General features: G+C 39.9%; 1 protein-coding gene across 1 annotated transcript in view; it reads right to left on the minus strand.

The window, feature by feature from the left end:
- LOC104617831 (transmembrane protein 132B-like) overlaps nucleotides 1–23,268 on the minus strand; it is a gene marked incomplete at its 3' end in the record, with an annotated part of 137,824 nt that overhangs the window by 21,533 nt on the left and 93,023 nt on the right. The window contains exon 3 of the mRNA XM_010283254.1: nucleotides 11,384–11,570. Within this exon, the coding sequence (XP_010281556.1) occupies nucleotides 11,384–11,570 (187 nt within the window). The remainder of the gene's footprint in view (nucleotides 1–11,383; nucleotides 11,571–23,268) is intronic.

Raw genomic sequence — 23,268 nt, forward strand, 5'->3', positions numbered from 1 at the left:
TTCAAATTACTGGCCAATCAGCTGTAGACCAAGACAAGAATGCTAAGTTACCTGGCAATAAAACCAGAATGAGCACTCTGGAAAAAATTACAGATGAGCCGAATTATTGGGTAATTGTTAAGGAACAAGAAGAGTCTCATTTTAGGCAAAGTGAAAGCTTTGCAGCTCCCTCCAGCACACTGTGTTTCCCTGGTCTGGTTCCTGTTAACGGTCTGTACCGCTCACAAAATCACTTCACGTTGGCTCAGCTCATCCCTCTGTCAAGCGGTTCACTGTGCCCTTATTCCTGGCCTGCAGGAGGTCCTACCACTCTTGATAGTCTGTCAAGGGATCCCTCCATCAGTTTGCACTGAACTCCCATCAGCAAATTTTTCATAAAGATAGAAGAAGCAAACCTAAAGGAACAGGGGTAACCAAATAGCTCTCCAGAGGCAGCACAGCTCAGCAGAAGAGTACCTCTTAGCATTTTTCTCTACACATTTATTATTGGAACCACTTACTTCTAACAAGAATTTAGTGCCTGTGGATCCTTGGAGGGGGGTTTCTAAGAATAGTAACTCTCCTCATGGATCAAAGAGACCCTAGATCACTCTGGCTGCAAGAATACCTGGATGTGCTCCTACCCCTGATATATGGACCGCATGTTAACTCTTCCAAATACAGCTTTATTTAGAAACACCAGACCAAAGATGCTACAAGTATTCGTCAATCAACTCTGAATTACGGTTTCTTTCCAACGATGGGGATGTGCAGTGCACATTCAGGCATCATTAGTGATCTTCAGAAAGAAGTCTCTCCAAAGCATTACACTTTTAGCAAGGCAAGGCAGAAAGAACATGGAAGTGGCAATGCACACCGCCTCTGTGTCAAAGAGATTAATCACAGGAGTAGACACAGCATTGACCAGGAGTAGGGGAGGACCAGGCGATGCAGCTTGCCAGGCATGGCCACACGGCACTGGGAGGAGGCATGTAGTGTTCAAGAGCAAGAGTGGGGAGAGATGTCCCGTTTATCTCTCCCCAGCAGTTGTTTGCCTGGATAAGCATAAATTAGTTTCAAAACTGCATTTTACAGCATTGACAATGAAGAAAAGCAATGCCAGACTTGGGACGTTTGTGGGCACGTTATCTAAAGACGGATGCTGGTGTGGGATCAGAGCAGGCGTTCCCATGGCACAGGCAATTCTGCCCCATTCCTGGTGGTGGAGAGACAGAATTTTTTAAAAGAGAAACGTGGGATATAAAAAGCCAGCTTGATATGCCGGAAGGGCCTTTGTTTCATGGGGCAGTCATTCACCCAAACTGCAAACGACTAGCAATATGCGGTCAAATCACTGCAGTTTGGTAAGCTTCAGAGTGATTTCCAAGAGGAGGATTAGTGGAAAATGCTGCCTTTAGGAGTTGATCCTGAGTAGCTTGCAACACCAGCTCTGAAGTACTTGGCATCAAGAATCCCTGCATATTCATTAATATTTTGGGCTATGGTTGTAACAAGTATCAGCAAGTGTATCTAATTTCATGAAAGAAAATTATTGGTTCACAGTGGAATAACATGGTGCTTTTACTCAAGCAGGCATAAAACATGAGTATGAAATCCCTCATATAATCTCTAGCTATTGTCATTCAGTGTTTATCATCCAACACAGTTGAATACAATTCTTATCTTTGATGGATGTGGCACACAATAGCTGTTTTCTTCAGTGAATCATAAATATTAATAGTATTCACAGAGCTTCTTAAGATTTGTCATGTCACATTGCTTTCATGGAAACACTCAAAATGCCATTATTTTTGTCTCACCAACAGCAAATTCTCTTTTGGTTTGTTTCTTTCTTTCTTTTTTTACTCTCAATCTCAAATGGTAGAGTATGTTTAATTGAGCACAGAAAAAAAAGGGATAATGGTTCATATGGAGCAATTCCAAAATCTAGTTCAGATGCCCAGAATGAAACTGAAAGAGAAAAAAATGTGATACCCTTTGGAAAATACAGGCCAGTTAAAATCGGAGCAGTTCATGAAATTGAAGAGATCTGGCTGTAATTTCATTTTTGGAAGAACCCCGGGAAAGAAGGCTGACATTATCGAAATGGTCCTACTCTGTCATATTCAGAATGGGACGTTTTCACTTAAGAAAAAAAGCTTTTTTTCAAAATTAAAGATTTGCACATTATTTAATCACGTTTAATCAGACACCTCAGTTGTACAAGGAAACACATTTTTCCACTGTTAAACAATTTTGATCAATCCAAAATAGCTTTTCTGAATGCATGTTCATAAAGCATGTTGAAATCTGGCTTTGTTCGGTCAGAGCAAAGCCCATGTGGGCGTTCTTCATGACATGCGTTCACCACACATTTCTCTTCCTGCGTCTTTGAGGGTCAAAGACTTCCCCTGGATCAAACTTAATAAAATCTTCAGTGGTTTGTATTTTGGCTCATACTTCTCAAGAAATCTTTTAAAATTTCATCTTTCTCCATAAAATTCACCCTGTAGTTGTCAGAACAGCCTTACAAAACCATTTAATTCCCTATGACAATTGATTTGAGGATGGTAATAATTGCAGGAGTTACTATCTCTGCTACAGAGACATAAAACACTTGCTATGGGCATGGGAAATACAAAGAAGAATTTCTTTGTTTCTTATTCTGTACTCTCTCCACAGGAGTTAATTTGCCTTGAGTTTAAAATCAATCCTTCCAGTGCGGGGTTTTAGGAAAGCTCAAGGCTTCAATACTGCTCCCCTTAATTAATGTTAAAACTCACACTGAAACCTGTGATCTGGGAGTCACAGATTCCACTTTTATTTAAAAAAAAATCTTGATAATCCCTGATATTTCTGGGATGAAGATCTACTCTACATTGAATTTACTTTTAAATATTTTTCCCATGAAATGGTGAACTTTGTGAATGACACAGTCATGTTCTGTGTAGTTCACTTTGCATGTAAAATAAAACGGAGATGCACTGTGTAATTTAAAGGGAACGGGAAAGCCAAAGGTCAAAATTATTTCAAGTAACAAATATGCATTAAGTGCAAAGGATAAACACATATGGGACATTTTGCACATAAATACATTTTAACCATCCTCTAAAAATATGTAAATCATCTAGGTTTGCTAGACATTACTATTCTGGTATCTTTGACACTCCAGGATTAAGTGTTCTGGGGTTTTATAACTGACCCCAGAGAGAGCAAAGAAAAGCCTGCTAAAGCTTGACATTTTCTTATTTTAGTTTAAGGTGAAGCTAAGCTTCTTTCTAAGTCTGGGTCAACTTCCATCTTGGCATGAATGTGCTCCTTTAATTGGTGGCTGAATATAAGCTACATTGCCATTAGCAAAAATGATTTCTGTAGGAAAAATAAATTCTTTAAAGTTTTTATTTTTAAACACTTCCTTTTTGGTAGCTGGATTCAACAGTGTTCTAGGTAGGAACATGGACACTCAAATTCACATTACTTCAAACATCTTTCAACTTGTACTGAATTAAAATAAATGCACAGAAAAATCTTTTCCCCAAAGAAGGGCACAAGAATCATCATGAATGAAAGCCGTGGCAGAATCTGAATAATGGAACAGGATGTAATCTCAACAGACTCTCAGACAAAAGCTACAAAACAAGAGTAGTACCAGGAAACACATGGTTTCTAAACTTTAGAATAAGTGCTTATTTGACTAGAGGCTCACACAGGCATCGCTCAGCATGGACCCACTGCAGACCATGGCTGGATGGGGCTGCATGTGGACCTGTCTTGAGTTTGTGCCATGACCACAGCTTGCTTGAGGGCTTGCATATGGAGACTACTGCTCTCCAGGCATGTGACAACATTCCCAACACAATCCAGGCACCCAGGTCCTGTCTCTTTTATGCAGGGTAGGCAAACCCAAATATTTTAGAGAGGTTTTTTATTTAGTCAATCATTTTTGGAAAATCTTCTCTTAAAAATATTTTACATTTTTAATCGAACCTTTAAGGTGGAAGAGCATGCAGCCCTTACTGGGCAAGATAGATCAGAATAGGGCAGCAGTGGACTCTCCATGAATAAGAGCTCGAGGCCATGCCATCTCCTCTGCAAATGGGGATTTGGTGGCATTCACACCAAACTGCATTTACCCTCCTATTCCTCACTGGATACTCGGCAACTAAAGCTAGAAGTACATTAAAAAAAAACATTTTCTAAACAAATAAGCGAAGTGTTGCACTCAGCAATTCCCTTTCAGCCTGAGTTATAGAAATGGGCATCTTTAAGGATGATTTCTCCGGGTGTTCTTGTCAGTACGTTTGCTAGCAGCAACTGGAGATGCTATTATTCAGCCTCTCATTTAAAAGAAACCTCACTGGAGTATATACAGCCATCTGTGGTTCTAAGTGATTCACAACATTAGTATACCATGAGTCAACCGATAGCTTACATTTTTTGGGAGGAAACAAGATTTCTGAAGACACAGATTGAATACTCGTAGGATATAAAGAAATGTTTCAGGCTGAGGGGCTCAGAGCACTGGTGAAATATTGATTGTTGCATTTGGAAAACACTTTAGAATAATGACAGTCTGGGAATTACAATTCTCTTACTATACAAGAAAGGATCTGTAGCATGTATATCTAAAACACCAATACTTGCTGTCACAGACCAAGCCATCACCTTCCTAGATAAGAAGAGAAAGCTAGATATTTGTGTATTATTAAACCTGTTGTTCCTCAAGCCTTCAGCCTCAGCTGGAGCCTTCTTACAAAAACAGTTACATCTCTTCAATGTCTTGTTCTTTACTTTGACTAAGTTCCAGAAACTGGTTGCCTAGACGCTCCCTAAAAGACCTGGATTTTTCTTCCCCCCCCAGTTAGTTAGATAACAGATTAATCCAATCACATCTATTTGTGACAGAAACCTGGATGACAGGCTCAAAGCTGGTGAAGTGTTTGCTTCTCGTACCCCAGGAGTCAGGCTCCACTGACTACCTTGCTACCAGCAATTTTCCATAACTATGGAAATTGCAGGTTATGTCTATTTAGATCAAGAGAGATAACTGTGAGAATTGTATCGCCACTGGATAGAATAGATTTATCTGTGCTATCAATTTCTATAATTAGCAGGACATGCACTTCCACTTTGTGAGATTATTATAATGCAACATTATTATATTAAGACAAATCAAGGCATCTAGTTTAGATCTAACTTTACAATGTTCTGACAGATCTGCTGGATGCCTAAAACACACCTTCTGATGCATTAAACATGGACCAGATTCACAACTCGCATCCTACTTCAGTGCCATAAAACTTATTTTGAAATAATCACCTGCAGCATTTATAGTTAGTAATTGTAGTATCAGAAGGCAGATTCTTCGCTTGATATTCAGTAACATAACAAAATAGTGGAACCAAAAAGAGCTTCAAACAGGGTTGTGTGCCACTTCCTCACCTTGATCTGTTATTCTACTCAACATGATGAAAATGGATCACCTTGCTCCTTTTTGGGACATTAGTTCCACATGTTAATCTGAACACCAGATGTTGGAATAATCAATTATCGGAGACATTTATTGTCAAAAACAAAACAAGATAAGCCTTGCAGGAGCAGAGCAGCTGACATTTTCATCTGACACTCAGTGCATCATGGAAAGTTAAACTGAACAGCCGGGCCCAGATCCTCAGAGGTATTTAAGGACATGTTTGTATCTTGCAAGAGGATGGTGCAGTAATGCTCAAGCTAGAAGCCTGCATGCTATGCGCAAAATAGCCACCTCAGCATGGTGTTCAGTCTCATTCATTTTCTATAGGTAAAATTTCTCAACAGTTTTTTATCTTAAAAGCTTATGGTAAAAACTTAGACAAAACTAAATATTCCTTCGGCTCTCCTCCAAAGAAACCTCCAGGAGTCAAATATTCCAGCTTCTAAAAAGGCTCCAAATTAAGGGAGCAATCCTCCCATCCATGCATTTTTACCTGAATTAAATCGGCTTAAATAGTTATGCACAGCTTTAGGTGATAAAACAGCATTTACATTCTTCAAAGCCACTCATCTGTGCTGTCATTAGTTCTTGACGGTATAAATCCTACCTCTTTTCTAACCAAAACAGTTTTTAGTGATAATAAGCAATAGTATTGTAAGATTTTTTTTTAAAGTGTTTTAAGAAGTACCCTTGAGTATGAAAAGTGACTTACAAATCATTCAGAAATGGGTAAAGCTCAGTAAGAGTGACTTAATTTCCATTTAATTTTCCATTCTCATCAAGCTTGGGTTATTCAGGTCTGATTAATTTATGTCTCTAAAGTGTTCTGAAAATATAAAACACTACATAAATACTAAATAATAATAGAGTACTTAAGGAAAAAATAATTTGTTAATTTGCATGGAGATTTAGGAATTAGCATTTATTTATTTTCCCTTGTAAGCAGGCCCATCCCATCCCTTTTAGCTGTCAGAAAATGCTCTAGCAGTTACAGGACACCGCATCTTTGCGTATTTTATATGCCACAGTTCACAGAAAATTCATGTGAATGACTTGCAAAATTGCACTTATAAAGGAATACACACACGTAGACAGTTTTCATTTGTTTCAAATCCACTGCCCCTGCTTCCTAACAGGAACCATACCGGGATTAAACCAGCAGCACCCTGAGGGATTTCAGAGGTTGCTACATTTTGAGCTTTTTGTTTCCTCAGCCCATTGTCCAAAAAACTTAGACTTTCACTGACCACTTCTAAAGCAGTCTGGAAAAAAGTAACTAAGAAAGAATCCTGTATTTTCCTACATACTTCCCCTACATACATATCTGGGTATTTTATGACACTTGTCTCAATACATATATTTTTATACCTCTACGGCTATACAAGAGGGCAATTAAGCGTATATCCAATTTTCATGCTCAGAAGGGATGAATTTCCCAATCTAGCCTCCTCTTCAGAAACAAAACCTTCCAGGAACAAAATGCAGGCTATGGGTATAAGCACTTCAGGAGAGCAGTCAGTTTCTAAAACAAAGATCAGGTAGGGTAGGTTTGAGAGGCCCAGAATCCTGCGTGTTCATCTCAGCATAAGGAAATGAAAACTGAATACTTGACAAAATAAACAATCTGTTTCTAAAGTGGTGTAAGATGCACACAGCAACACCATCTGGGATCAGACCATACGTGAGGCTGGAAATGGTGCCAGCGAGACAATAAGCGCTTTGTGCTCTGAATTGATTTTGAACTGGTGCTCTGGTCACCTGCTAAGCAGTAACAGGGTCATGTTTGGACTAAACAAAAACTAGGGGTGGTGGTTGTTTGTTTGTTTGCTTGGGGGGAGGGACAGGCTGAAAGATACTCTGCTGTCCTTTCACATCTCAAAACGTTCCTCAGTAAAACTGAATGTGTTTTCCCACACAACTTTGGCTGTACGCACACAGACTGGGTCACTCCTTTTCCACACTGTTCTCAGCAGCTGGGAATGATGGAAATGACACTATAGCTTAGCGAGAGCATTCCCCACTATGTTCCTCTATAATAAGTGCTACAGGACCGAAGCCTCTCAGCAGGCACCTGATTTACAGGCAGAGCCATAAGAACTCCAGGAAGCAAGCCGACCCTCACAGCAGCAGCAGGGTTATCACAGGTGTCATCCAAACCAGCTCCTGCGAGAGCGCAGGCTGCGTGCAGTCGCGATCACCCATCCTGGTAATTTCTTTTTTCTTTTCCATGCCAGCCAGGGATGGTCTGCGTTCCCGCAGCATCCTCTCTGCGCACAGAGTCTACATCGCTCACCCAGAAGTAGAGATAAGACTTTCAGAAAGCAAACCCTAAAATTACTGGACTGTGCTGTTTCCATCTGGATGTAGTTCCCTTGGAAATCCCAACCGTCTGGCCCTGTGTAGTTGTTGAAACTGGATGTTTCAATTAGAAGGAGCTCAAGGATTTGGGGAGAACTGTCAGATGGTGCAGAAAGCACGCTCTCTTTCAATATGAAATTTTATTTTACTTTCTCTCATTCGTGCAAATGTTTTATTTATGTATTTTGAATGCACTGAATTTGGCAATAAATAACACACGGATTTATTATATGGAGGATCATTCAAGTTAAAATGGATAGTTTGGGAGGAATTCCCAATATTCCAAGATTGTATCTTAGTCCGCTTCCAAAAAATATGCAAAACCCCTCAAGAAACCCACATTATTTTTACAGTTATCATACAGAAGGAAGAACAGCTGGTTTTGCTACACTAAGTATTTCTACTTTTCTCACACCTAACAAGTTTCCAGTTACTTCCTCATGTCCGTATCAAGGCTTAAAACTCTCTGTTCCCTTTTAGTTACAGCATATAGGCATTGCAGTTTATCATAATGTTTTTTCACCAAGTTATGTTGGATAAACTCATCTCAGAAGCAGGCTAAGAGCAGGCACAGAGCACAGCTGATGGCTGCTATCCTGGCCAGGATTTCACCTGTAGACTCTTCTCCCTGGCTCTGCTTCCTCCTATGCATCTCAAAACAGTGCTTATTAATGCACTGCTGATTTGATACCAAAGGACTAGTCAGAAATAATCTGCAATATTGATTCATTACAGTAAGATTGTCTGCTAATAAGGAACTATTTTTTGCTACATAATGTGCAAAAATTGGCTGTATCCTCATTTTGAAAAACCCAAAAGAAAAAAAAAACAAAAACAAAAACAAAAGAAAGTCTTTCAAGCTTGCTATCAGATGTAAATGTTAAGAACACGAGATCTGATGTTAAGGGCTTCATAAACTCACTAAAGCAAAAGATCAGCTCTTTTCATCAGGCTATTATTCAAACCTTTACCATGCAGTCTCCCATATATTTATCTACAAAGAAAAGCAAGCTAGTAATGAAAAAAAAATCCCCATCGCTGTCTCCAGAGTCACCACAATGCAATGACAGAATAAATTATCTGGGGGCTCTTTCAATTTTCTCCTGTTTAAGAAAGTAGCACAGAAAACAAAGACAAACTCATGACCAACTGCAGCAACGAAACATGCTGTTCCAACCTGTATGGAAGAGGATGTCTTTTTATTAAAAGAACCAAAGTGGCCTACAGAAAGAGATCCACACATTAAAGTTCTTTTTTGTTTTGCAGGATTTCACAGCTAATTTCTCCTCCACTGAGCTGTTATTGAATCCACCTCAATCTTCTTACTGGAAAGAAATTTTTCTTCTTCATGACACTGAGCTGCGCTTCTTCATGAAAATGCTGGTGTCATTACCACTGAAACACCATGAGGTTTTGGTAAGCCCATCAAAACGTTCACTCCTGCAAATCAAGGACTGAATGTTTTGCTCAAACCTCAACTGTCTAAGGAACTCTATGTTTTCATCTATAAATATTCAATGTTTACACTGAAAAGGAGCAGCAAGTAATTTATGTTCAATGCAATGGCAAAGGCATGGAAACACACTGGTTTCTAGATCCTTCTGTGGTGCTCTTCTGGGGGAACAAAGTCCAGGAGATGACAAAACTCTCCTTTACAGATACCACTGGCACTCAGAAGGCCTCACCAACGAGAGAGGCAAATCCTGAAGAGGAACGAACATTAAAATGCATTTAGTTCAGTCAGAACTCTGGGCCTTGGGAACGTGTTTCTCTGAACAACACAGGATAATGCATGGAGCAATTATTTTTTGCTCCTGACCAGGCAGTGCAGTGCCAGAACCTGCACCAGTTAGTGACTGTTAAATGAAGCAGCACTGCAAACTGGCAAACATAAGGGAAAGAAATGCGAATACAAGCTGTTGTTTCTGCCATCGCTGTCATCAGTCCTCCTATCAGCCTTGGGCCAAGCCAGTCAAGGATGCTCACATGCAACAACCAAGTAATAGCCCACATGAGACCCCCATTTAAGGACTACAGTCATAAATTCACAAAAGAAGATTTTTCCTTTACTCCATGGTTAGTTTACGATGACAAAGAGTCAGAGACTAGATTAGCTCTACTTTGAATTCAGGTTCAGCCTGATTTTGTCCAAGGACATTCAGAGACAACTGAAGTGGCCAGCATCTGCCATAACTGCAAAGAGATAAGTAAAACCCTGGCAAAACCCTTGCAAGGGACAGCAGCAAAGCTCTGATTAAACATTCGCACTGGGCTTTTGGTTTGAATTCGCTTTTCATTTCTATCTGTGGTGCTCTGCGCAGCACAAACTCCATGCTATCCATCTGAAACCAGCAATGCTACATGCAAGGCTGTTCATGACCACATTCTGTCATTATTATATCTGATTCACCATTACTACTTGGTAATATTCCATCCACACAATTAAGAGTTTTGTTTCATCCCCTACACACTGAAAAAAACCCCCACCAAAACCACTAGAAGAAAATTCTGTATTGACTTTTCTGCATATAATTTCTCCTCTATCACCGAGCTGCCCATAAGTGTAGCCTTTGGCAGTGAGAACTGGAAATTAAAATTATTTAGGGTCTTGTTTACCATTACAAGAATCTTTCCTTGTTTCTGTCCTAGTAGGAGAAGCTAGCAGTCATGCAGAGGAGAACATCACTATTTGTTGGCTATACGGTGTAATAGAAAGCAAGCCAGCACAGACTGACTCAGAAAGGAAGGGCAAATGTTCATAAGAAAGTAAACAAAAATTAACAGAGTGTTTCTGAGGGAACCGGTGTAGCATCCAGGCTTTCTGGCTGTTTCTCTAGTTTTACACCAGAATATCCCCAATGAAATCACTGGTCGTGTGTAAGCTTAAAGCTCTAGTACTAAAAGGTCCATCAGGCCCAAGCGTAGGCCAAAGGTCTCTCCTAAAAAAGGTGCATTTGATTTTAGAAGGAGATATTTGCATTTTGTAAATAAACCATCATCTTTAAGCTTTCTGCACACATACACCTTAAACCCTGCCTGGAAAATAGGTCCAACACCTACATCTTCAGAAAGTATTTTGTCCTTCCTCTGTAACTCAAAACGGATCTGTTATTAAACTGACACTTTGCAGCTCACTGGACTGTGTGGCTCTTTGGGGAAAAGCAAAGCAGAAAACAGTCCAGTTGTTTGGTTTAACAATGAAGTTCCTCACACATGCATGCTAATTTATTTAATTGAAAATGTCCCAACTAATTGCAACATTTACCCTTAGAGCACATGCATGGCAGTCACATTAATACACCAGAAGACAATGGCTCCAAAGGAGCTATTACCATGTACCAGGCCAGTAATCCACAAACAGTGAAGGATTTTCACAAAAGACTCAAATGGTTTCCAAGGAGCCATTATGGCATATCAGGTAAATAAAATATTATTGAAATGTATTTTTTGCATTTAAATCACTTGCAGCAGGTGCACAGGAAGTAGCATATAATAAAATGGCTCACATTCCCTTGAATACTAACGAGAATCAACGGAAGCATTTAACAAAAAGAAGCAGCAGCAGATTCTTACCATTGCGAGAGGAACAATTCCCACAAACATTGTTCGGCTGACAAAGATCTCAGAGACCACCAGTTCACTCAGAGAGTCATCTCGAGGGTATTCCACCTGCCAAGTAATTTGCTGGGCCCCTGCCAGGCTGCTAGTGTTGTCGATCTCGAAGTCCATCTGCAGGATCTCGTAGGAGGACATGTTTGCTCTGGAAAAAAAAAAAACAAATTTCCCACAACATCAGCAGGATGTTAATAACAAAATATTTTTTTATTTCTCTTTTCTGTTCATCAGAAGAGTAATCATTAAATTCAACATACAAACTTGAAGACACTGACAGAAACCTAAATCAAACTACAGACTGGGCAACGGCTATACTTTATAGGTAAGGGGACACTGTATCTTTTAGTTTCCTGAAATGGAGGTATTTTTCCCATTAAACTCAGGCATGCATTCTCTGTAATCACAATGAATTTACAGAACAAGCCCCAAACCCTGGGAACTGCATTGCACAGATGTTGCTAAATTATTTAATATAGCATTATTATAATTTTGTTTCTGCAAATACTGATGTTCCGAAACAACAGAATACTTGGTCGTTCCTTATGCTGTATCAGAAATGAGCTCTTGGGGGGTGGGGTGGGAGGAAGTAGTCTTTCAAACCCAAACTTGTCTTTATCTCAGTGAAAAAACAGATTTGCAGAAATTCTACATGACAAAAAATGGGGGGTAGATTATTTTTCAATTCATGAAAACGTTCTTCTCATCAGTGGTGCAGATTTGTAATTATATGGTGATCATTATACATTTCTCATCTGGAAATAAAAGTTTAAAGGTAAAGAAATGGATGTAAATGCACAGTATTCAAAACTGTATTTAAAAATTACTTCTGCTTCTTTTGTTAACAACACCACTTAGCACTCTCCTCTGGCCCAACACTATGTAACTATTAATAATAGAAAGACAGATCTTATCTTCATGTTGCAGAGAAGAAAACAGACACCAAGATTTAACCAACACCACTTGGCATATCCACAGCAGGGACCTATTTAGAAAACAGACCTCTGCTCATCCAGCACTTTACTCCCACAAAAATTAAGGTACTTTACAAAGCAGCATACAAGTTCCTGCCGCAACTTCCCAGACAGACACCCGCAGTGTGGAGACCTGATGCAGCTTCAAAACATAGGGGTGGGATGGGAAAGGCAGCTAACTTCACTGCAGACCCAATTGCTTAATCATATTCTGTTGACAAGACAACCGATGTTATAAATATTACTGAAGTTTCACGGTAAGTGCTCATAAAATAGGTTAAAGCCTGAATTTGCAGCATGTTAGGGCATTCTGTAATGACATGAATGTGCTCTTACCGTGAGCATGAGAGCGCTTGTTCGCAATCCAAGGACATGTGCTGTGCACGTTAGCACCCCTCAGTAATCACCCACCCTCCAGCCTGTCCCACGGGACACTATTTGTGTGCCCTTACCCTATCATGACTCCAAGAGCTGTGCTCATAGACAGTTTTAGCCTGCCACTACAAAGAACAGAGTTTGTGTGCCGCTACAAACATCCCTTTCCTCTTCCTAACTGCACAGAGGCTGAATCTGGGTTTGCCATATGTTTCTGAAGGCGCATTGTAAAGAAAAAAAATCTGAACAGGAATTATTGATTTTCATGTTTTTCTTTCTGACAATAAACACCACAAACATATGCTTCAATGCCTGGAGGATAAATATTTTCCATGCTGACAGAAGATAATATCTACCTCCAGGCAAAACTAGATGCTATTAAGGCATTTTTAGGGTGGCCAACCAGACAATCAGCAAAAAACTTTTAAGAGAAATATTATTACACAATATTAGGGATGTAATTAAACCATTTCTGTTAAAAACATAACCACTGTGGGCACCACGATGTGGTACTCAACTTCATAGTGTTCTGCATAGCACTTCTCGCAGTTTGTTTTATCTAAATTACAGAAGATAAATGTGCTCACAACACAAATAAAGTTTAGAGATGAGCTTTACACTAACAATGCATCTACATATTTGGCGGGTCAAGGTATGTTTAGATCTGCAATTTAGGTTCAATCTGTTAAAGTCAATAGTTGCCACTCACAAAAACACCAAGTGTCTCAAATTCCGAACAAAACCACTGATGGAGGGTTTTGCTTTAGATTCACCACTTAAATAATACGTAGGGTTAGTCTCACTGATAAATCCATTCCACATGTCCCACTGATTGGCACTTCTTTGAGCTCGGTCCATCATGCCTTCAATTATTCCTTCCCTGTTTTCCTTTTTACGCATCCAAATAGTAACCGTAATAGTGTGTTTATATTTTTAAGACAGACTGGGACTCAGATCTCCCTAAGAAAAGCATGTGTGTGTCTTGCCTATATAGAAAGCTGAAGTAATTGCCAGGGAGTAAAATGACTCTTGTGCCTGTAAATATGTGAAGACCTTCACTGCATCCTTAGCACGGCCGTATAGCTACAGAAGCATAAAAACATATAAAAGCATAAAAACCTAAGTCTCATTTAAAGGCAGACATGGTTATACACCGCTAGATTAGAAATGAGTCTCTGTGCATCTAGAAAAGAGCAGCAACTCACATACATAAACCTTCTTCAGATCTCACATTAACATGAACTGAAGTAAAGCTCACTTCCTGGGTCCTGGTTCCAAAGAGAATCCTCCTTATCATCACCTGGAAAAACAACATTGCTTGTCAAATGTTTTCTGCTTTGTCTCAGAAGCAACTCATGTAGCATGACTTATTGATTAAAGAAGGATCCACTTTTTCTGAAAGAGATGGACTTACTGTATCTAACCACCTTTCACTTACAGTTTCTCCACTGAGTACATAGCTTTAGCAAACCAGTATTCAACTTTCTGAACTCCTTTATTCACCAGCAGGTTTCTAGTTACCTATGGAACAGCAGGTCAATGAATTCTCTCTAAAATTATTGTCTCCCTTTTTTTCTCTTTAGGACAAAGATTCAGCCTTCAAGCAATGCCAAGTGTTACAGTATCTGGGACACAGAGTACTCCACAGACTAACCCTCTTTGTTCTAAGTCTCTTCCCAGGTTACAACTATAATGGGCCCATGATAAAGCCTGGAAAGTGAATTTCTTTCTTCCTCAGACTAGTGCCTTCCTGCTGGCTGCTGCATCTCTTATCCTACACAGGCTTCTCTCCTAGCAGGAAGACTGGTACTATATTCATAATTCTTGCAATTGATTAACCATCCTCTATAATACCATGTGGGAGACCACTGCCTTCTTCCACTGAAATGGATGGAGGTTGCTAAAGTAAAACCGGAGATAAATTAAACCATAATCAAGACCTTAAAGGTTAGCTCCATTAGCTGATAAATCCACATTGCAACACCTGTATCTAAATTTCTCTCCTGGCTATGCGGCATTACACTATAACACTATTTAAAACAAGTCGTTCCACCCTGCCATGGCAAGTCTTCAGCTTTTAGTCTGATTTGTAGCTGGTGGCCGGTACGTTGGTCTTTGTAGTCACTGTTGATCTGCAACTGCCTGGTGAAGACAAAACACTACCAGTGGGAAAATCCACTAGCAGAGAAGACGATGACTGTAACTCATGCTGTTATCAGCCATTAAATCCTGCTAAAGGAAACTTATCCTATAAAGATTTTTCAGCTTTTTCTTGAGACTTACTCCATTTTCCTCTTAAATAAGTTTGCACTATTGGGAAGAGTCTGATGGAATCCAAGGACTATAAATCACTTCTCCTTTCCATGTCTTTCTTCTCTTTTTAGTTAAATATTTCTATTGTTCAGTGAAATCTTTTCCTGGTTTAGAAGGATTTTGCCAAACTCTAGTTTAGAGGAGCAATAAAAAATAAAAAGTCAGAATTACTTTTATAAAAAAAGATTATTTCCTGCAAGCACAAGGAAAAGACCTTATAATTTTAGGCAGCTGGCATGCTTGCTAATAAGTCCATTTCTATGGAAATGAGTTCATAACTATTAATTTTGCCTGCTCCTGATCTATTCTTGATGAGCCTTTCAAATTTAGAAAAGCGCTTCATGATTCTCTCAATTTGGTAATTACTAACTCCCTTTGATGAATCCAGCCCAGTGTTTCAGACATGAGACATTCATTACACATTATTCTTTCTGCTGAGAGGAAAAAAAGAAACCATGGGCTTGGATTTACTTCCTCTCGCAAACATAAGTAGGCCCTCTTCTTCAAATTGCAATTTATAATCCTATTTGTGTACTTTCACAATAGTGCCTCTGCTAGGTGTTAGAAGAACCCCTAAAACCTTGAGATTTCGGCACAATTTCCTGCTGCCTAGTCTCATATATATCTAATGCATTCAAACCAGGTCCTCAATAGCCCAGCCAAGCTTTGTAACATACATATCTTCATTCTGCACGCAGCAGCTAGTAGGCATGGTTGTGATCCCAACCTGCAATGGAAAGGAATGGAGTTTTAGCACAGAATGGTAAATCCATGCCAAATAAAGGCAACTCTAGCTCCAACCAACTCCAGAACAAGAAGAGTTAATCAGGACAGGACAACGTCGCTAAGACCCAGAACTGTCCCGCGAGGGACACATCCAGGCGGGCAGCTGCAGGCCTGCCGAGCCCAGCTGCCTTGCTCGGCTTGCCGAGTTGAACCTGAAGTGTCTCCTCTGGGTGTACGTTAAGCCACAGAGGAGCGAGCACTCCACCCAGAGCCAGAGCCTCACCTCAGTTAAAAACACTCTCCTGGCGAATCAACTCACAGGTTCCGCAAACCACTAGAAAAATAAGGCCTGGGTTTGAAGTGCTCCTAAGCACCTTAGAGAACTCTTGCATTACTGCACTCCGATGCACTGCAAAGATTCACACCGTTTCTGGAGGGCTATCTATCGTGTTACCTTGTTACATATATTCTGATTGATTTCCTTCCTGAATTTGCTAGCATATGCAAGAGTAGGAAAAATATATGTATTTTAAATCTGAATCTAAAAAAATCCAGTATCAGATTTTGTTTTGCTACATTTATTACCTTATTAAGTATTTATATGGAACTGCATCGGCTTTCTTTTCCACAAAATAATAGATTACTGTAAAGATCCACCATCACTCTAATGTTAGAGATTTTTATAAGCACTACAAAATCACCTGGCATTGAAATACTACTGAATTTAATTTATCGCTAATTTTTGTCTAAGCCAAACAGGGAATTACTGAATTACTGGAATAATACACAGTGACTGATGTTATGATGCCAGTGACAGTCCAAATAGTTAGTAGTTACCCTAAACAAACAAACGCCTATTATTAGCTATTAAGAAAAATGTACATTGCTAACCAAACTGAAGAGCCTGCCTTGTGTATTTTTAAAAAGAAGGAAATATGCAGAATGCCACAGTGAAGGATGACAGTGCAGGGCACTTTGCAGTGCTGGGTGTGCCACTGGCGCATGGAGGCTTTGCTGGCTCCCACTGCTGGTTCATCAACAATTTAGTTGATAAAAGTCAGACCCTTCTATTAGTGCAGTTGGCTATTACAGGAAATCATGAGTTTCATTCACTCATAAAATAATGTTTTCAGTAAATGGCAATCTGTTTATGAGGCCCATAGCAGTATAAACAAAACTCTAAAAAAATGGGGCAGACACTAGGTAATTGAAAATAATAAAATGTCTGGTATCACGTTGCTTGAGAATCTTTTCAAGGTTAATAATGGTCAGTTCTTACTCTCTCTGACAAATTGTCACCAAATTCAATGAGAACAGGATTCCATAAGCGAGGTACATTAGTTTATAAAATATTTCAGTAATACAGGTCTCACACCTTTGATCTCAAGTGGATTAATTTCCTAAGTACGTTTACTAAAGAGCAAACACTTACAAGAGGAGGCTTTTCAATGACTGATTGGAAGTGCTCAAGACCCTAATTTCCTGCTGAAGTCAAATGAAGCAGCAGCCAGCCAGGACCTCTTGGGGAAAAGATCCAGATTAAACGTCCTGACCTTCTCGCCCTGAAGAAATTAAGATCCCAGCAGCCCACAATGTAGGAAAGGAGAGCAAATACCTACTAACGGAGCAGCATCCAGTTTCTGAATTCCAAAGATTTGCATACTGTCAGCCCCTGTACTTTGTTGAGTGCCGCTTACCTGACTGCGGGCGCTGGGTAACAGTAACTGGCAGCAGCTAACACCTTTAAAGCCAGGATATCTTCTGGCAGATCCAACATCCTCAAGCACAGAACCTACTAGAGAACAACAACTTACTGGGGAGAAATGGCTACACCTTGTGTTACACTGGAAGTTTGACTTGATGAAGATAAGGGATGTTAAAACCTGCTAGTCTAACCCCTTTTCTCCCAGCACATATAAGGACACAAAGCTGTATGCAAGCTTGGAAGAAGCCTACTCACAGTTTTCTCCCAGGTAGGTTGCTGAGAAAGGGCCTCATCCTGAGGAGCACTGGAGATGAGCCTCGCTGGAGCCCTGCATAAATAAGTGCAGGTATCCCTGGCGAGCATTGTAGTATGGATGAACGGCCCTAGAAGCCAGGGCAAACTACCTGTGCGTCCTGAGTATTTCTGCAAGCTTTTGCATCAATGTGAAAACGTTCAGATGACACAGTGCCACTACCCCTGACTGCGCAGCCCGCCGAGGTTTTTGTTTTGCTGGGGGAAATTGGACAGTTGGGGCTGCAAGGCAGGCACAAATGCTTGAAAAAAGCCCTGCTCACTCTTCTTCCATGCCACAGCACAGAAATGCAAGGCAGAAATCACAATCTTTGAACAAAGACAGGTTGCAATGTGTTGCATGGCAGGTTGCAAGTGTATCTGCAGGGACGGAAAATGTTTGCTTGGTTTCCTCTTGTGATACATTTCCAGAATCACAATTTACAATTTTCTCTGTTGTGCAACAGAGGACTTGCTCTGTTGTCCAGTTTACTTCATACCAACAACAGGCTTTTTCAAGCATTCCTTGGTGCCTGGTCTTGTTTCCCTTCCACTGCCATAAAAATCCATGCTCTTCACAGATGCATAGGCAATGTAAATAGCTACAGAGGATAAAACCAAGCTGCTAAATCTGTTAAGAATGTATGGATTGACACAGCAGTTTTTAATAATCCAGTAAAAGCCATATAAACAAGAAGAAAATATTTTTGTTCAAAACACACCACCAAGACCAGATATTATTCACGTTATTTTGCTTAGTCAACATTTTCCCACAATTGAAAACAATAAATCTAGTTAATGAGCAAACCTTTTAAGCTCTTCAGCTTCTTCCACTGCCAATTCACAACTGTGTTGCTCACTAACAACTTGCAATAACTTCCACTTTATTTGATTTTATCAACATCATCATGACAACCCTGGAGAGAACTGAGACAATTGCTTCAATTATTTTATTTGCTTCCAGACTTGTGACAGTGGACAGAAATTCTACTGGTAAAAGAGTCCTTAGGTACTGTTTTAGTTAGCCTTTAACAAAGCAGGACTTTCAGGACCAAATTCAGTAAGGGTGTAATTGGTGTGCTCCATTGGTAACATGTATTGCTGGGCACTGCGAGTCCATTTGTTCCTTCATCCTGACTCTCCCCTTTTGAAACAGCATGAAATCCTTCGGGGTTTAAAAAAGGATTTTGATTGCACTGGAATATTTTTCTCACTACTATTTAGAACCTCTTTATTGCTGTGCTGTGTATTTCTTAAAATAAAGCTTCTCTGCTGGGGAATATAACAAACACATCCAGTAAGAAATTGGGACCAGGGTTTAGCTGATGTTGGATGCAAATACAGAGAGAGCTACTGTTGTTTAAAAAGTAAGAATGATTTTATGATGAAAGATTTATGCTGAATCCTAACCAGTTAATAAATATCAACAGCCCAAATAGTGCTTATAATTGTCTGCAACTATCTAGAAATTCTTACATATTTACATACCATAATCATATGGTGTATTTTCAACATTGCTGTGCAAGCAGATGAAATATATTATAAAGCAGAGATGGATTTTTCAAGAATCGATGACTGAAAATTCAAGATAATAAATTCAGTGATGTAAGAACTTCCTTGTAATGCAGGAACTCACATACAAAGACCCCTCCCCTCCACAGACTCTCATAAGACTTTTAAAAGAACAAGAATACAATCCTGGGAGGCACTTTTTTCCCATGGCCTGTGCTGCAGCTGAATAACCCAAGGCACGGCTATCTTCAGCCAAGCTGCGTGTAAAGTCAATGCAGCAAACACTTCACTTTACCTCAGAGTGGATGGTCAGGGGCATCCAGAGAGTCCACGGTGGAGATGGGGAATATACCCTAAAAGTTACCTGATGGAAATCCTTGGTGACACACTGCAATGCAATGGGACAGACTCTGGGTCTGTCTATAATGCCACCACTTAACAGCCAACGAAATCACTTTCCTGCAGGTAATTAAGCGAAAAAAGACCATTCTTCAATTCAGCTCCTCCACTACCCCTGCAGTAGGTTATTGGCTACTAGCTCAGCATAGGTGAAGATGCCTCATTCAGAGTCTTGCTCTTCCCCAGCCAACTATGAAATGGAAGATGTGAAACAGTTTAATTTACCTGTATGCTCTTCCAAATTTATTGTGAGTCTCAGGAAGAGTGACCCTACGTGACAGCTCCTGAACTCATACAATTATGTAAGGCTCTTGAATTTTATATTTATAAATATGTATGCAGCTTCTTCACCTTCCTAGATAGAGGTAAGAGCTTGGGTAAGCGACCTGGATGCACCCTAACGGCCCAAACCACATTTCCAAAACATGTTTCCTTGGCATTTTAAACACCTTATGATTTTTATATGCCTGATGTTAGCATTAACTGATCAGACTGTTTTGTAACACCAAGTGCATCAGAAAAGAAAAATGCGACTAGACCTAGGAGAAAGTTAGTAGCAATCCAATTGCTGTTTTGATTTCAGAATTACAACTGAGGCTGACAGCTGGATCTCCTTGGGGAAAAAAAATCAACCAGAGGGGATCTAAAGATGCAAACTCCCCATGTGCTGAATTTATGAATGAAAGGGAAGGGGAGACAAGCTGCAGACTGTGACACAAATATACCTAATGTGCCGGAGGATACATGAACAGTGACAAATGGTGCTCCCCTCTTGAGGATTTAAAAAGCCTAATTCAACACCTTTGGAACTTAATCCTTTGCTTAATGGGCAGACAGTATAAATGAGTAAATAACAGAATGCCAAGCAGCTAGCAAGGACAATATGAAATTAAAAAAGTCTTTTTCTTTTTTTCTAAGAGTGCACAAAACTCATGAGTCTGCTGTAGAAGCTACTGTAATACCACCCGCATGAAATAATTAAAGAACAAATCAAAATAGGAACATAGGCAAGAATTATTTTATTCCCCCTACATTCTCTTCAGATTTAAACAAGATTAAGCATTTAATGAATTAGACCTGGCTTTCTTTGAACCTAATGTACTCTCAGACGGAGAGATAAGGTGCAGGGTGTCCTGTGGCTAATTCACACTTCTGCTAAGAAATAAATGGCCATGACAACATCCTCAAAGAAGTTAAGGCAGGGATCAGTGTAGCCCAGTAACATTAACACAAGCGGGTCCTCCTCTCTCCCCACTTCCCTGAGAGACACATGGTATGCATAAAATTGTTTTATTTTATAGGCTGGTAATTACGTTTTTTAAAAAGAGTTAAGCTTTTCCTCTCGCTGGTGATACCCACTGAACAGACAGTAAAACCGCGAAAGTGAAACAGGCATATAAACATCCCTTTCCCATGTTTTAATTAATAAACAAGATTAATTCATCCAGATGAGCAAACACAGGGTGGATCAGGGTCTGCATTCAATGTATGGACAGAAAGAGCCATATGCAGTAATTCTATGTACCTCCATCCTTTGCTAGCTGAGATCAGCTTAAAGTCCTGATCTTCACAGCAGAACTAAAAGCGAGAGAAACAAGCAATTATAATGTAAGTCACTCCATTAAAAGCCTATTTTCGTCCTAAAAAATGAATTCAAATTTCCCTAGAAATGCAAAGATAATTCCAAATAACAAAAAGCAGAGGGATGGATTTAATATTTCTCTTTTTAAAAATCATTCCACAATTACTTTCTAATGGCATGAAAGTAAGGTCAACACAAGGGTCACCACATAATGTCTCCAGGTCACCTTTTCAAAGGGTAATCACTACTTTGTCACACTTGCAAGACAATGATTTCCCAACACCTGATGAATTCAAATGTAGTGACAGCTAATGGGGTGCTGCTGGGATATTGCTTAGAGCTAAGGTCATACCATGAATAAATGAGCTCAGGCACAAGTGAGTAATAAGTGAGGTTAATTCATTTAGGCTCTGAAAAGGAATAATTAGAAATGGAAAGGGGAGAAGTGGTGTTCCATCCCACCTTCCTCACTCCCCGGTTTGTATGACAAAACGTCCCCCCAGTACTTTTAATTTCAATGAATTTCCTTTACTAGCCTGCGGATGGAGTGCGGCTGTCCCAGCTGAGCTGCTCACCGGTGTGCGCCAGGCCAGACACCCGCACCGTTGGGAAGAATCACCACAAAGGACATTGCACTGAGGACTTCCCACATTTTCTCAGGGAGTCTGGGCAATATACGACCCAAACAGAAGAGTAACAAAAGTACTGGTGTGGTGGATATGATGTTATATTGACTCCCTGATTACCCGCTGTAATAGTCACACAACTTGGGGACTGTTTTGCTTTTTTGTTTTTCTTGCTACAATTAAAAATGTTACCTAAGCAAAAATACCAGCTGTCATGAAGAACAAATAGGCAGATAAAAGGATTTCTAGAAAAAGAAGGCAGGTTCCTGCAAGCACTGCAAATCATGCTAAGCCACATAAATATACCTAACATTAAGGGCTAATGTAAAGCAGAATTTACAAAATCATCCTCCCTCTATTCCTCTTTTCTGAATCTTTTCAGGATTTCATAACCCCTTCCCTCGTCCTGTCCCCCTCCCAACTCCCTTCCTCCCCCTACAAGAATATGCTCAGCCCTGGGAAATTGTTTAACTGAAATACTTAGATTTTGTGGAGTCCTGGCATTCTTTGAGACAGCTGTATTTACACCCATTGCTGGTGGGTAGTCATGCTGGAAGCAATCAGCTTTCATGCTTTTTCAATATCCTCTTTCAAAAACTTTGAGATCCCTCATTGCTGTTGATTTAGATGTAGAGAAGCACGGGGGGGGGGAAGAGTTCATCCATATGCTAAGCTCCTTCAGCCTAATTCCATTGCAGCAACTTCAGCTCCTCACCACGTAAGGCGTGCCTCCACAGACACACTCCCAGCCCATCAGCGAAAATGCCCAAAGGCCTTGAAAACCATCACCACAACACTCAAAGACAGCAGCTTCGAACACTGCCGGGTCTAGGAAGGGTTCAGGCACCCAGCAGCCAACTCTCAGGCAGATCGACAGGTTGCATTTGAGCATCTCTGTTCAGTTTAACAACACTTTCGAGTGTGTCCTTTATATTTTTCTAAGAGAAAATCTGTCACTGCTGGACCACTTAAAAGAAAAAAAAAAAAAGGAATTGAAAGAAAAACATGGTATGATAAGACAGTAGCTAAATGTATACTGATTGCAGTAATTGCATCCATTCCTCTGTCGGAAAGTCTTGTATTGTATTTCTAATATGCACTGATAAGTGCATTCACAACATGATTAACTGCCTCCAGACAAGAATGGCTATTATGTTTAACAGACTGATTAGCAAGTGACAGAGCTGCAAACTGTACTCCTAGTAAATTGGCTGCTTTTAAATTACAGCAGCTTTTTTATGGTTCCATTTTTTAAATGCAATGGTTTGTTACACATACGCAATGTAATTCCTATCTGACAATAAGTAATAGAGGATACTGAGCTTTTAACTTTTAATTTTCAG

This window comes from Phaethon lepturus, unplaced genomic scaffold (genome assembly GCF_000687285.1).
Source record: "Phaethon lepturus isolate BGI_N335 unplaced genomic scaffold, ASM68728v1 scaffold11583, whole genome shotgun sequence".
In the NCBI taxonomy this organism is placed as follows: Eukaryota; Metazoa; Chordata; class Aves; order Phaethontiformes; family Phaethontidae; genus Phaethon; species Phaethon lepturus.